The sequence below is a fragment of the Rhipicephalus sanguineus genome, chromosome 7, assembly GCF_013339695.2.
Source record: "Rhipicephalus sanguineus isolate Rsan-2018 chromosome 7, BIME_Rsan_1.4, whole genome shotgun sequence".
NCBI classification, from domain to species: Eukaryota; Metazoa; Arthropoda; class Arachnida; order Ixodida; family Ixodidae; genus Rhipicephalus; species Rhipicephalus sanguineus.
The window spans coordinates 84,402,155-84,418,944 of NC_051182.1; the positions used below are offsets into that span (position 1 = coordinate 84,402,155).

The window sequence follows — 16,790 nt, forward strand, 5'->3', positions numbered from 1 at the left end:
ATGTTGTCCATACTAATGTCCTGAGAAGAGAACACTTCTTTTTGTACATTGTTTTCGAAAGCCCACATTTGTTACCTTGAACCAGCCTGATTTGGGAGCTGAAAAATAATCAGGGGTTTTGAAATTCTATCTATGCATGACAGAGCGGATCCTAGGGGTGAAAGCTGATGCATACCGCCAAATTATTTCCAAAACATGACTAAATATTGCACCCAATACTCCCAAAGTTCAGTCACGTCCTCCCTCTCCTGCAACCACAATCTTGGCTGAATACCTGATTCAAGCATTAGAATTTCTTTGCATATTGCTCACACTAATAAAAAAAAGACAACAAGCAAATTCTACATAAAGAAAAATGCTTTAATCATATCTTCACACATCTCACTTCCACACTAGGTTTTCCTGACGGAGCAATGGTTATTCAAGCATCACGGGGCACAACGACACTGCTCACTTTGGATGACTGTGGCCATGTTTAATACAAGCACAGGGATGACAGGGATGACATGCTGAGGAGGGATGTTGCCCTCTTGATATGGGTACTAAAGAGGCACAGGAACAGGTCCTGTGGAAGTAATTAAGACAACACAGCATTTTGCTAATGAAACGGGAGCATTTCTCCTTTATGCAATCACTTTCTCTTTCACGCTGATCACGTGTCCTTTTTCTTTTCATTGCAAGAAACAGCTGCTTTAGAGCAAAAAAATAAAATGCGAAACAACTGGTCATTGCTCTGATGGAGCCACAAGTTATCTCTTCAAATAAAATTTTATGGCTACTAATGGCGATAAGAGTCGGAAGCCCTTCCAATCTGCATTTTTATGTAGACTGCTGCATTGGCTCCTATGCATTGATGTACAGTTCTGTCCGCAAGACAGTCATTCAATACTGTGACCTGAGGAGGTATGCGAGGACCCATACGTACAGCGGTAACCTAAAATTCAGCAGATGTTTTCTAAGATTCCACCACTGTCAGTGAGAACACCGGGCTTGATCAAAGAAATGCAGAGGGTAAGCACGTTGGCAACAATAATTTTCAAATATGTTTCTTCATTTAAAGCTTCTGCAAAATGAGGTTCAACCACCTTGTCTGCAATGCATACCTGAGAGTAGATGTTTTAAGACATAGCATTGCATCCGCATAGGTTTCTTTTTTAGCGGCAAGCACAGCGTATGTTTTTACAAATATAAACGGAAGCATAAGTGATACAACTGCACAATCTCAAAAACAGGTTCACAAACACGGAAGATTGTTAACAGTTAAAACAATCTTTTGTTGTACAATTGCTGCAGGGGACAGTATACAAGATGCTTGAACAGCCAGAGGTAATACAGTGTAAACTAGATCAACACAGCATCAATCTTTTATAAGTTAGGTTGATGAATGAAAACAATGACATGCGTGATGCCACACAAGGAAGTGGTTACTACACAACGAGAGTAATAGAGTGGCTGAATAATGCCTAATTAGAAAGACACACTTCAAGTGTGCAAGTGCAATGACCTCTTATAGCCGTACTCAGTCATAACCACTCAAGCGTTGTTATATAATAAACATCCGCACTGGAAATGATTGCTCAATTCACAGAGGTGCAGCATACATATTTTCAAATACCTAGCCTTGGTGCATAATGCATAGTACGTCCACAGCATGAATCTATAGGTGTACATAAGCACATGCATGGCTCCAATTATTTACCTTTCTTTATCTGCGTGGCTGGTAATTGATTGTTCCTTACAAAAACGTAATCAGTCTCGCTTCTAACAACCTATCTGCATGTCGGTGCATTCTGCAATGACGATAATCCATTGCAAGATATCCTGCAGAAGCAACGGCATTCGTGTCAAGTTGTGTGTGTGCGAAACATGCAAGCTGCCCAAAATAAAATGCTTCATCACGTGGTGTTGCGGAATGTTAACCACATTCAGTATTATAAAACTTAATAGTTATATAATAATTTTAACAAGAAACTAAGAGAAGTATCGCGAGCAATTTGTGGTCTACTTTTAAAAAGATTAGTTGAATATCTACGATGTACACACTAAATAAACGCAGTGAAAGCGGAAACTGAGAGAGCTGCCCTGAAATTCGCCTTTGCCACTTCTTTATTCACAGATGTAAACGTAAACATTCCCATTCTACACATGCCGCTAACCTCGTTAATTAAGGGGAGACGTGGGTCTTGAAAAATTTTATTTTATTAATTGGGCTAAGTGAATGAAATTTAATACACTCATTCAATTTTTCCTGAAGATTCCAAATCTTATGTAGATTTTTATTATCTGCATTACAACAAAAAATATGCAATTTCTGAGAGCATATTTCTTACGGTACTTTTTTACAACTTTGCTTTGTCAAACACAAAAACGAATTATGTGGCAAGATTGCCAGAGAGCTCGTCTAGCCGATGATGCTAATTTTATTGTTTTCATCGAACTTCAAATGCAAAATAAACGGATGCAAATATGAGTGAAAAATTTTTGTTTCATAAACTTTACAATTATCGAGAATTATCATTTGGTAAACAACATTATAAGAAAATAAATAGCATCATCGGCTAGACCCGCTTTCTGGCAATCTTGCCACATACTTTGTTTTTGTGTGTGACAAAAAGAAGTTGCCGAAAATCCCCGTAAGAATTGTGCTAGAAAACTTTGTAGAATTAGCATACTTTTTGTTCTAATGCAGCTATTAAAAATCTACTCAGAGATTTGGAATCTGCAGAAAAAACTGAATAAGTGTATTATGTATTAAATTTCATTCCGTTGACCCAACTATTAAAAACACACTTTTCAAGACCCACATCTCCCCTTAAACGGATGACTCCGCAATAGTCCTAATTTCTTGGTGGTTACAGATGTCAGCTGTAGTGGAAGTTACAATTTACAAGAGATACAATATAGTCTGTGACAAAACTAGAAGATAACAAACATGAAATCGCAGCCAATTTCTCGCCTTGCCCTCCTCAGCTAAAGGAAACAATGAAATTTGCCCAATTTAAGGTGAGGCAGGCGTAGTTCTTGCGAACACATGCTCCTGATGTCAATGCTTCAGACGTACGAGTGGCACCATTTTATTGTTACAGCTGTCGACATGTAGAGCACCATGAACACCGTGTCCGAATACATGTGGACTGTCTAGAGGTAAGCACTATGGTCATTAATCTGCGCAGTTGTGCATATTCCTTAAAAGCTTGTCTCCTCATTACGGTAATTATGTATTTCGGTGCATAAGCTCAAAAATAGTAGGTACTCTCAAATCATGTTATAATGAAGTCGCATCTGGAACAAAGCTAGCTTTGTTTTATTGAAAAAAATTGTATCAACATACATTCATAACGCTGTATTGAAGCCAAGGCTATTATTCATTTACTTCGTTATAACCAATTATTCGTTATATCTGAATCATATGTATTCACTTCTTATGCAACAGCCAAAGCACGTGAAAGTGACATCATCTAGTCAGCAAATGCAGTCTTGCTTGTGCCGTTGGGTCATGTTAGTTTTTCTTCGACTCTATTCAAGCAACTTGAAATTTTTTAGTGTTCACCTAACTCTGTACCGGAACATTAATTTTATTTGGTATCAAGTACAACTAGGAGCAGATATTAAATCGATCACTAATATTACACCTGAGCTTATCAAGAAACTCAAACACTTTGGATGTGACGACAAAGCCCCCACTTGAAAACTGACGGTGCGATTTTATTTGCTCTGATGCACACATGGTAGTTATAATAACATGCCTTTACGTTTTTATCAAAACAAGGACAAGCTAAGTTCGGTGTGTGTTAGTTTCCCTGTCAACCTTTTCAGCACTTGTGAAAAACAAAGTGATGCATCTTGTAATTACTTTGCCTCATCAATCTTTCTCGTGAAATTCAGAATACCACATCAATATCGCTCTCTCCCACAATATAAATCTAGCACACTGTTTAGCAAAGTTTTTACACAGTATAAAAGAAGCGTGTACAAGAATATCTCGCTCAACGTTCTGCTATTTTCACATCCAATTCTCTTGTCTTCTGTACAAAACGATCGAGGGATGGGGACGCATAACTTTTAAAAAGGCAGAGGATTTTTTTTCTTATTTACAAATTGAGGCTGTATGTACAGGCAGTTCTGCCATCCCTTCAATACAATTTCTTTTTCTTTTTCATTAAAACAGACTAGGCCTAGGAGTGTCGCTGCTTTTCTTTGAGAAACAACGAAGCAGCAGCATTTTGTTCGTGGCTTCAAAAAAATATTAAAAAAACGAAATGTACAAAGCTCTGATGAATCTCGATGAACTGCTGGACATCTTGCGCATTCCCATCTTCCAAGCAGAGAAAGCAGTTATGTCAGCGTGTAGTTGACGATCTGGTGACCTTACAGTATGTGCAGGAACACGATTTCGTGTCTACTGTTTACAAACTGCTCAAAATGAGCTAGGAAGCGCTTCCAGCCTCCAAGTCAGCTGACTCAGGGTCATTGGTTTGTGGGCTTGAGTAGCTGGCTGCTTCCTGGAGACGCATCAGCATGTTGAGCTGCAAAGATAGAAAGGAGAGAATTAGTTCTAGGCGGAAAAGTTGTTTCTTTAGGTGAACCAAAAACTATCTCTGCCGCCCTAATTTACTTTTAGTAGAATCGCACAGATAATAAACTGGCGTTGACGCTTATGTAACTGCCACATCTGCAGCTGTCACATCCGTAACAGTCACATCTGTGACTTTCACATCGGTAACCATACACGAACCATCACATCAGCAACTATCCCATCCATAATCGTGTACACTTCAGAAGAACTTGAGTCTGACCTAGTTGGTGCTTACTGTTTGACATCTTAACCGCACGCAAAGACGAGGACAGAGGGAGGTGCGACGACACAGGCGATAACCGTATACGGACACACATCCGTAATCATTACATCCGTAACCGTATACGAACCGTCACAACCATCCGTAATTGTCACATCTGTAAGCATCACATCACACAATACGCCTCCCACCAAAGATTTTGGGACTCACCAGGGGATCTGCATCTGAGTCGGACTGGTCCGGCACGACCTTGGGGCCCGCGCTCGGGTCATAACCGACATCCTCCGGCCGCAGCCTCAGCAGCTGTGGAGCTTCAGACACTGGACCGGGCCATGGATAGGTCTCCAGGACCCACTCTGCAGGATCTTCCCACGCTGCCCTCCGTCCGTAGAGCTTGAAACAGAATGGAGGCAACATTTTACTTGGAACACACTCGACTAATGGCCCTTTTGTATTAATTTCACCAAATTATCGCATCCATTATGTTGACCTTGTTAGATAGCACGAACCCTCGACTCTTGGAACTGAAACCTCGATATAACGAACACGAATATAACGAAATATCAGTTATAACGAAGTAAATAAAGAATAGTCTTGCAATACATACAGTGTTAGGAATATACGTCTATAACAAATTTTCGGATATAATGAAGTTACTTTAGTGTAAGATGTAACTTCTTTATAATGAGGTTTGAGTGTAGTACACAGTTCCACAGCACTTGTGCTGTGTACAACATCTATATTTAAACACTCAGTTTGTATTCTATTTAAATAAAAAAAGCTGAACCACTTCAACAATGATAAAGCAAATGTACCCTGCATTTTCGAGCAAAATAAGTTAAAGGTGACTACCTGAAGGCCCTCACGAACAGCTTCAAGGAGGTACGGCACAATGCTGTAGTTCCAGAGGTCAGTGAACCACACCTGGGAGCCCGCTACATCCATGGGACACGCAAGGAATAGCCTGGGTCCTAAAGAAACAGTGTTGCGCATGTTCAATACACTCGTCTTTTAGTATGTCGAGACGACTGGAGTGGGACTCCCTTCTTCTTATCTGCTACACGCGGCCACGTGAAATCAAGCGTACAAAAAGAAACCAAACTTTGTGAAGGGTAAATTCAACTTAATAAAAATATATTCAAACGCAGATCTTCCATCAGAGTGCAAGGAAATTTCACTATTGATCTACAAAATCAATAGTAGAACTAACGCTAAAAGATAACTGTAGTGAAAAATAGAACAGCTACCGGCTAGCAACGCAAAACAAAATCATGTTCAGTGTTACTGGTTGCCATCAAAACACGTCCGTTTGTTGGATAATTTTAGTATCACGTAAAAGTGCTTACGTTAGTGTTAGCATGCATCTCAGTGCTAAAGCTAAAACAGGGTGCACTGCGTGACACAAACGTGTCTTTTAGTATACTAGTGGAAAGGAGTGAAATGCTAACACTTATATGGCACCATCTACGTGCAAAAACACTCAGTACTGAAAAGCCAAATCTATATGACCGCATTTCACTGTTTTTTCACAGGAAACATGATATCGCTTAGTCTCGTTTAGTCTTAGGTTCATTCCGACTTTTAGATGACCTTGCAACGATGCTACAGTGATCTTAAGTTGGCTTGAAATTACCCAATTAGTGCGAGTTGTGTGACATTCCCAACCCTGAGCCCACTTCAGGTATGATGGCTACCCACTCCTTCATCTCTAGATGACCCTTAAAAATACGAGCGCGTAACTTAAACAGGGACTTAGGATACAAGGACAAGCGCATCTACTCACCTGGATGCGCTTGTCCTTGTCTTTCTAAGTCCCTGTTTCGCTCGTATTTTTAAGTATCATGAATCACCAACTCGCCCAATCAGCCATTCTATCTAGATGACACTACGTCATTTCAGGCGGGTCAAGATCCGGTGCCCATGAAAAATGAGTGCTCACCGATGGTGACATCGGAGGAGCTGTGCGTCTCGAGGAACTGGTTGAGTTGGTGCCAGATGCGGGGCATCCAGTCGACCACCTTGGCGAGCTCTGCCAGTCGCAGGCCCGTGCTGACCTCCTCCTCGACCAGGCGCCGCCGCAGGAAGCGCCCCAGGAAGCCCTTCACCGGTTCCATGTGGTTGGCACACAGGACCCACCTGGCACAAAATTTGTATTAAATTCGAGGGTTTTTCGAGCCAAAACCAAGCTATGTACCACAGGCATGTAGCCACGATTTTTTTTCCGGGGAGAAAAGGGAGGGGGCCACTTGCTGAAGGCCTTGACTATTTGAGGAATGCACCTATCTTTTAGTAATTATTTTCGGTGAAAATCGCCATCTGTAAATTATGTGACTTTTTAAATACTATTTTATTACAAGTCTCATGATTAGTTTTCAGGTGAACCTTCCTAAGAGTATAACGTTTTTATATGGACGATTTCGCGGGGGGGGGGGGGGAGACCCCAAGGGCCCCTCCCTGCGGCTACTAGCCTGATGTACCATGTAGTGTAGTACAAGTACATTGTATAATACTTTAAAATGTGCACAGTATTCACATCCCAGCTTCAGTTTAACCTGGAAGAGGAGGCAATCCAATGGACCACTCATGCTAAACATATAGCTTTGGCATGCCAAGATTTGTGTATAAGGAACTTCCTATACTATAGTAAGCCAATATCATAGTAGTACATGCTACAAAGAGACCCAATAAATAATTATGCAAGAGCTTGTTTTCTTCTACATTCACATTTCTTTTAGTTTACAATTGCCATGGCGATATGATGATGATAGATTATAATTAGAGAGGTGGACAAATAGGTGAACAACATATGGATGGACACCGTTCAGACACAGAACAATTAACATTTCAGAACTGTTGCAGCAGTTCAGTACATGCGCACTAGTTTGAAGCTGCATGTAGTATATCTAAGCCATATTAAAATAGCCCACACAACCATTGGCCGCTTGTGTTTTCTGTACAGAAGTTATTCAAAACCATCAAGTCTTTTCTCTTTACCTTTTGTTGACTTTTTTTATGGCAGGCTTGTGTTAATTTACATCAATTACCCATTTAACAGTGCCGTGTACTAACATGTGAAAACATCATGCCATCGCAACATAATTTAAACGCAAAAGGAAAGAACCCTCGTTGTACTTCTCTACCCACTGTAATACACAACAGAAGAAGCATGGTGCACACCTGAAGTTGTGGTGTAGCTGCAGGTTCGTTGTCGAGCAGGTGGCCTGGTTCATTGTCCCAATTATGTATGGGCTGCAAATACAAAAGAAGTGCTAGTCTTAACTCCAAAGGCAAGTTTCATTTCGAGACGTCACCAAGTGTGTCCCAAGTGAGACACACGGTGACACAAAAATTTGCTTTCTGAACCAAACCGCAGGGTTTTGCAGAAGACCCATACTTGTTCTATGGAACAACTATGTTACACAGAGAATTTTGTGATATTGAAGTTCATTATATCAAAGTTTAAATATAGCCTAAGTAGCAGCCAATCCATATACAAGCACACGGCATATTAAATGTGCACATGCCACCACGGAGCACAAACATGAAGGTGACACTGCGATGTTGCTGACCACAGTACATAAAATTCACACACCTTAAAGTGACAACATCCAAGCCTCCAAACACTGGCTGGTGTTCAGTGAAGAAGCTCTCAAGTACAAAAATGGACAAAAGCAAAACAACCAAAGAAAATTATTTGCTTCAAATGATGGCGATAACAAATCAAGTGATGTATTTCTTGCAGCGAGTATGTTGAAACCACGTTTTTTTTTTTTATTTCCATTGCAGAATTTTGCAAAGAACGGGTGCCACAGCCCGAGCATTTACGGGAGCAAAACACAGATTGGCTGTACACGCGCACCGACTCGGTGCTGCATACGTGCAAGCTAGCTGTCCTGTGCAAAGCCACATTGGGCAATAACGTAGAGCATGTGATCCTGAAGCGTGTGAAAGATGTAGAAGAAAAAATCACAGCATATCCACGGAGTGAATGATGATGAGTGGGCGAAGCTGCGGAGGTTCATCGGTAAACCGTGAATCTTCCGTGAATTCTGCCCAGTACATCATCACCGACGTGAGATCGGGCGCGTTTATACTAAAGGTTCGATGAGTTATGACGACTTACAGCTCACTTTAATTTTACATGTACGCTGTGAATTTTCATTGTTTAGAAAACCATTGCTTTAGAAAAATCTGGCGTCTTTCGTTAAGCAGCTGGCGTCTCTTCGTTTTGCTTTAGAAACATCTGGCGTTCTTTCGTTCTGCTTTTACAAAACATCTGGCGTCTTTCGTTGGTTTATTTCATCAATCAACGGCGTTTTGAACAAAATTTTTATTGTTTAATCACGCACAGGAGAAATCTCACCAGGCACTACCTTGGAGGTAAACAATGGCTGCTAATGGGAATGAGAGACAGAAGAAGTCGGCTTTTAGCTAACACTTACACTTCTACTTCTACTAACGTTTCCTACTGGAACATGCCAATGGCTGCTAATGGGGAATGAGAGACAGAAGAATTCGGCTTTTAGTTAACGCGCACGCTGCGAATTTTTCATTGTTCAACAACGCACAGGAAAAATCTCCCACCGGCACCACCTTGGAGGTCAAAGCGTAAGACTTGTTACGGACTACGACTACTACTACTAGTACTACTACGACGACGACGACTACGAGGGACGAACGGGTGCCGCCTTAAGGAGCTTCGCCCCTAAAAACACTGCTGCAGAAAAGAGAAATGGATGGCTAATGGGAACAGCCCCACTCACCACTTTTGGTACTTGGCACTGAGGAAGCCATTGAACACCTCTCCCAAGGAGCCCACATGATGCAGGTTATCCAGGATGATCACAGCTGGCAGGTCACTGGCATTGCTGCATTGAAAACGGATAGAGCATGAAACACAAACTTCAGAATAGTGACCCTTAAGGCAAAAAATTAATAAGCACAAGATGATGTCGAAGGTTATTACATTGTACCAGCAGTAGCCTTTTCCGTGGTGGATTTTAAACAGGTTTAGAACAAATAGCTTCCCCTTACAGAATGGCCCTGCTTTACCCACATAAGTTCTAAAACTTTATTTTCAACTCCTAATTTTGTTGAAAGGCTTCACTGATACATAACAGTGAATGGTGAAATGAAACTTGTCACCACTTATCGAATGCATGCTGAGTACTCAATCTCACCAGTCTGACAATAGAAACATAAAAATAATTGATCGAAAGTGCTGTTTATCTGGCTTTTTTGCAGTATGTTGCAAAACTTTTCTTAAATTGTTATGCAACTGAAAATAGAGCAACATTTTATAGGTAGTCACTTTTGTTACCTGTAGTAGATCCGACCTGTTAACCAGTACCAAAGCTGATTACCAGTTACATTGATACACTCTTTAAAACTTAATAGCAGTTGAACAAATCTGATGAATGATGATCTGTGACAAATACTTCATCGTGCAATCTTTGACAAGCTTCTTGGTGTTAATTTTCCCAAAGCAAATGCACGTCCATCATGAAATAATAGGAGCAGTGAATCCTATTCAACTACTGCGTAGTCAACAGCGATGTACTAAAGTTCAAGCAGACGCATCAAAGCGTGAACTGATGAAAGTAAATGTTCCTGAGCTGTTAAGAGAGCATGAATGTTCGCACGAAAATACTAATGGTGTTTCTTGTTGGTGTCATGTTAGTGTAGCAATCCCAAACATAAGACACACGAAAAAAGAAAATGTGAAACCTCACGTTTTTTTCTTTGGCAATATATAAACATATTCATTATAAACTCTATGCATATGCATAACTAAGCATGTCTGTCAACCTCTGGCTATCTAGCTAGTGTATTTATGAATATGCTTAACACATGTGCCTTGCAGAGCTTTGCACTCCTGTCAATAAAAGGAATAGCTAGTACCTTCTACAGATGGTAGCAGGTTTTTAGAAAGAAATAGATTCCAGCCAAAAGGAGGGCTCTGTTTATTTTGCAAAGTGATAAAGAACATGCCCATACCTGTTTTCACACTGTTCAGCCACATTGGAGAGATACTGCCTCAGCTCCTTTGCAGACTTGTGGTCCACGCTGAAGGTAGCAATAGAGCCAGCAGCCAAGTCTCTTCCAGACCTGTGGAGATGGTTATGTGTCTTACAAATAATGCCCCTATGCTTTCCATCGCTTCATATGGTTGTTAACAAAACACAGGCATGTCTACCTCTTCCCCTTCTTTCACCTCAAACAATTCCAATAGCATGAAAAAGAATTGAAATGGCAAGTACGTCAAAAAAGAGAGTTTGCAACCACTATTCATAAAATCAAAACTATGCACACGCGTGAATATGTAATATATTAACATCATGTGAGATACTCCAAGGTATCTGAGGTTAACAGTGTGGTTTCCTTGTCATAAATGGTCCTAAAAACTAACTAAAAATACAGAATAAATTCATGAATCAGCATTACATTCAGTGGATGAATCAACCAACAGCAGTAGCACTTGTGGCTCACCTCAGCACAAGATATTCAGCGAGTTTCTGGGCAAGAAATGTCTTCCCTGTGCCACTTGGACCACACAGGATGATCCGGCGATGCTCCGTCAGGAGAGAGACATATCTCTGGACCACGGACTTGGGAATGAGCGTCTGGAGTGCAAGGGCATCCACTGCATTCTGTGCAGTCCCTGCAGACATGGCCATGAGTCGTGTTAGACGATGACAGGGATTTTGATGTGTAATACAATCATTTCCTCACCCTTTCGGCTCTGTCACCATGTGAACGAAATTATTGATGATAATTACATACTACTATTGTTACACATATTTGCAGAGGCTCCAAATTAAGTTGAAATGCATGATTCCAGAGGCTGTAAAAATGACATCAGAGTAACAGCTTGATGAGGCTTCAAGCCCGAGCACTACCAGTTATTAAATACAGTGACACCTCACCTTACTATGACCAAGCCACATTGGACCAGAAAATGGCTTCACTATAATTGAAAAAAAAATCTGCTATAACCGAAAGTTCCTTATGTGACCGCCAGTACAACATGCATATTGAATTAGGATTCAGTTATTATCATGCTTTAATAGAACATGTACAGCGTACCTTAGCTTTCTCAAAAGAAGTGTCAAGTGCCTTGCAATAAATTATTAGAATGCTGACACATTCGCTGTTGATCCATTATAATTTGTGCCCCGAGTGGTTAGAGATATCACTTACCTCTGAGCACAACTTGGATCTTCAGTGTTTCACCAACAAGATAACCACAAGGCAGCAGCTCTGGAAGCTCAGCTTCTACAACAAGAACAAGAACATATATCATTTATGTAACTTGTTCAGGTTGGGAGTCGAGTGTAACAGCTCACATTCTTACAGCAAAGAAGTAGTTTATGAAAAAGTCCAATGGATGGAGATATTGGCCACACCCACCTTTGGAACGGACGATGTCATCAATGTGATAACAGAGTATGCTCTCGGAACTCAGGCCCAGGTTCGATGCAGGATCCACCTTCAGGACGTAGTCCTAAGACATAAGTGAGATAAATTTGAAATGTTAGATACCACACCTTGAAAACATGGAGATACACTCAAACCTCATTATAACAAAGTCACATTTGTCACGAAAATAACTTCGTTATATCTGAAAATTCGTTATAAACGTTTTTCGTAACACTATCTCTGACAAGACTACTCTTTATTTACTTCGTTATAACCGATAATTCGTTATATCCGAGTTCGTTATACCGAGGTTTGAGTGTAAATGTCAAGGTGAATCTCCAGATTCATTGCCCTCTACAACAAACAAGTAAATGCAGGATACAATCTGTAAAGTAACTACAAATGTGTCCCTCAAGGTGACCATCTGAAATATTTCGCAGCAGCGGAGTAGTTGCTACTCAATAGCACGTTGACTGCCAGCTGGCTTGCCTACCAAACAGTGGTTAAGTGTAACGACACATGATTTTGTTGATCTGATAAGGACCAGTGCATACAGTAGATCAACCTCAACAAGTGTAAAAACTTAAACAGAGCGCGATCGTACTGCAAGAAGAAGACTAGCATTGCAAGCACTAACTAATGGAGTGATCTTCATTGCATCTGTGCACTGCAGTCGCTAAATGAAATGTGTCGATTTAGAGCAAACTAATACGCCTATTTTTGTAACCACGACGTACAACTAGAAAGCTGTGAGTACAATTTTGGCACATAGACTTACACTAACCTTTAATCTTTGTCCTTGCAGATTTCACAGACACTGCCCCATATGCATCACAATTTTCAGCACATTTATCCTGTTAATTTCTAACAATTATATGTCAAAACAATATGTTGAACCACCAACTAATGAACATCCATATAACGAAATATTGGTTATAACAAGGTAAATAACAAATAGTGTTGCCCTTAAAACTGTGTTGCGAATATATGTTTATAGCAAATTATCGCATACAATGAACTATCATCGTGTCAATTAGACTGTTAATAAGGTGCATCTCCTGCAAGCACTTGATACATGGGCACACATTCTTGTTATTAAAATAAAGAAAAATACATCACACCAGACAGACAGACAGACAGAGAGACAGATAATATGCAAATATTTTGTAATGCTGTAACTTCAGCCTATGTAGCTATAGCCATTTACTCTTGCGTTTCATTGTATTCACAGCGAGTTCATTACAAAAAGGTGGTGTCATTTTATGAGTATAACAAACCTTAAATGCCTTCTTCACTGCACTGTCGAGGTTATCCCACTTGGTTTTGCCACTCACGTACAAGGAGCCAATCAGGGCCTCCTCTGGTGCCTAGGAATGACGCAAACGACAACACATGGATCAGCTATCATCAGGCATCCACCACAAAAAATCACTTATATTTGCCGCTCCAAAACTGCAACCTGACAATCCATTGTACCTGAAACATTTGTCTAGAGTTCTTCCTTTAAAAGGGTCGTGACAATAAAATGAAGCTGCCCGGCTGTAATTCTCCCTGCTTCAACAAGGATTAGACATGCCGATTCCGAAACATTTCGGCGCTATATTCAGTCTATAAATAATGACGCCCGTTTGAAATCACAGTTTTCTTGCGCTCCTACACAACTATGCGGCCCTACCGGCCGCCATAGGTACTAAAGTGTGACGTCACGCTAAGGGAAGTTATAAACACAGCGTTAGCTTTCTTTTGCTCTAAAATAATAGATTTATAGGAACCTAGAAAAGAAACAAATAACAGAGCAACTTTCGCGCTCTGAGTTATATACTGTGCAAGTACAGCACTTGATCTGCTTGCCTCCGCTTTGAAGGACACCCGGGCTCCGCCATGTGTGTATTTTTGCCTTCGCTCGCACGGCGCAGCGTCCCAGTTTTTTCTTTCTGGTTGCGTGAGGTTGTGTTTTACGGCGTGTTTCGGGTGGCTTAGTCCTCGCTATGCCAACCGTGTGCGTCGTCAGACAGTGCCGTACAACTTATCAAAGTGGAAACAACGTTCGCTTTCACAAGCTGCCGGTGTCACAATCGAGACGGTATGATGCTACGAATCTCGGCCAACTTTGGCTCAGCAAACATCGCTGCGTTGCCATGTTAAACTTTTCATTGGCTGACGTAAAGTGACGTCAGCTGTGCAGTTGAGGGGAATGTGAGCTGGAAATCGTAATTGTGATTTTATAGTTATTAAATGAACTCGGACGATGAAACGAGTCGAGGTACAGTATTGAATGGACAAGCAGGAATTCCGAATACACACGTAGCTGAAAATTTTCGGAAAACGTTTCACGACCCCTTTAAGGATTCTTCTTCACCTCACCCAAAACGAAAGTACTGCTCCAGCTTCATTATATTTACAGTGACTACTACCCCCATTGTACCACTACTATATCTAACAAAATTTGCCTCTGCCAGAGATATGCAATTTTATAGATGCTAATATGCATTAGAAATGCAGTATTTTTAAGGGGGCAAAGAAACATAGTTAACATAGCAAATGCAATGATTAGGCTTTCGTGCCCTCATCTGTCTACTATCTGTAATTCTTCCATGCTTATTCTGAATAAACTCAAACTGCAGCTGAAACAATCATGTGCAGATGCCTATAAACCACTCAGGTAGTTCATGTCACTAGAAGCAATGTTTCGACAAAACGACTTTTCTTCTTCACGGGAGCATGCAGCTGACAAAAATAAGTCCTCTTGTGAAAACGTTGGCTCCAGCAACATTCCAACATTTTCTCCTTCTCCTTCCCCTGAACTTCTGTCTTGATAGGCAGTTTAAACCGGTGCATATTAAAATCTGGCAAGTGCAGTAAACTGTACCGTAGTAGCCGCAATTTCACTTTGCTACAGTCTTTGCATGAATGAAGTCATTATTTGTCATGACACATTTATTACAGCTCTTGTCTGCGATGTTATAGGTAGTTTACATGTCGGAGGCTCATTTTCAAAAGTAGGCATACCTTAATTTTAGAAGCAGAGGTGACAAAAATACTAGCACTGATCTAGTAGGTGAAGCACTTCTCCAGACTGGTCTTTCATTGCGAGAGCAATTATATGTACTCTAGGCGGGTTTTTGCCGTCACCGTTATGATCCGTATAAAGTCCAAATCGATAGCATTGCCCCGTGCGTCGTATGTGAAAGCGCGCGAGCGCTGTCGTCAAACGCGACTGAAGCACAGCTAGATGAAACGAGCCAGCCATCTCCGTCGCACTAAGGGCTCACGCGATAACATCGCCCGGCGTGCAAGGGCTGCCATCGATTGCTCAAGCAGAGAGGAAACGTCCCGCCCTCTTTCATCGCGCGAAAGGTGCGTGGAAGTAAAAGCTGGGGGGGGGGGGGTCTGCGTGCTTCCGGGAGGAAATGTGTACTTTGACTTGCAGGGCGTTGTCACCCGCGGTCGTACACACCGTATCTCTAGAAGGGATCAGCAGACGGCCTACCTTTGCACATGTTGTGCTTTCACCGCAAAGTTTGCGTTGAATCCATAGACAGTACGAAGGTCGCTTCGCTCGCTGCAGCGGCCACATTTCCTTCCAGCGTTTTGTCCAGTCACGCCAAGTTGAATGCTAAAGGAGCTAGCTGCTAGCCTTACTTCGTATAACATTCCAATTTGTTGTTATTGCGTTCATTGTTTCGCCCTTGTGGTGATACTAACCTCTTTTAGATTCAACTAAACAAAAAAATACGAGGCAATAGATCATGCACCTACAACCGCCTTTATACGAAAACGTAAACAGCTTTCTGTAAAGATAAAGGAACAGCGAGTGCCATTCTAAATTTACAAGGAGAAAGCACACCCACCTCACATTTTGTGAGACACTTCTCGACGTCTCCGTGACACACCAGGTGAACAGTGACGGTGACGCGCTTGCCTTCCGGGACAGAACCATCGATGCCATCGTGAAGGTCTAAAAGCAATATAATAAGCAACACATAGGCATGAGAACACAGTGTGTTGCTTAAGCACAGCACCGTGTGCTGCTAAATACCAGATGTTGTGGCGTTTTCCTCGGAGCATATAGGGCACAGTCAACTAAAGGCCTACATAGCTTGGAGTCACAACTGTGTGTGTTATCTATTCGGAATGTTTTGCTATAAACACAGCCTGTCAGACGCGTGCCTACAGCGTGACTCATAAGTCAAATTGCAGTTTTGGCACGCGAAATGTAAGAATATTTTTGTACAATTGTTGAGTAGTGCTAGGCATAAAAGCATCGAGGGAAGAAACAGCCGATTCTCACCGAGTGCGGAGGAGATTTCGTGGGCACTGAGTCGCTTGTCGAGCATGTCCATGCTGGTCCGGTGAGGTAGAGAGCTCTGTGACGCACTCAGTGACTGACTGCGGACTAGCCGATGTAACCGGTCATTGTCCTGCTTGAGGTTGAGCATTTCATTCTGTGCACCATAAGAGTCCACCATAGTGACATTAGCATCTAAGGATTTGCTATGAAATGACATTAAATAGAAACACTGAATCAACTCGCACTGGGAAATTATTCTATCGAAGCCGCATATATACAGTCCA

The 16,790-nt window shown here is 41.4% G+C and overlaps 1 protein-coding gene across 1 annotated transcript in view; it reads right to left on the minus strand.

Annotated features, from left to right (window-relative positions):
* Window positions 1-339: 339 nt before the first annotated feature.
* Window positions 340-16,790, minus strand: part of LOC119399576 (neuron navigator 2-like) — a 297,894-nt gene continuing 281,443 nt past the window's right edge. The window contains 14 exon segments of the mRNA XM_037666382.2: window positions 340-2,156; window positions 2,805-4,526; window positions 5,007-5,189; window positions 5,649-5,767; window positions 6,736-6,932; window positions 7,974-8,045; window positions 9,560-9,664; window positions 10,794-10,904; window positions 11,286-11,457; window positions 11,997-12,071; window positions 12,207-12,300; window positions 13,493-13,582; window positions 16,067-16,173; window positions 16,507-16,660. Of these exon segments, the coding sequence (XP_037522310.2) occupies window positions 4,428-4,526; window positions 5,007-5,189; window positions 5,649-5,767; window positions 6,736-6,932; window positions 7,974-8,045; window positions 9,560-9,664; window positions 10,794-10,904; window positions 11,286-11,457; window positions 11,997-12,071; window positions 12,207-12,300; window positions 13,493-13,582; window positions 16,067-16,173; window positions 16,507-16,660 (1,578 nt within the window). The 3' untranslated portion in view covers window positions 340-2,156; window positions 2,805-4,427.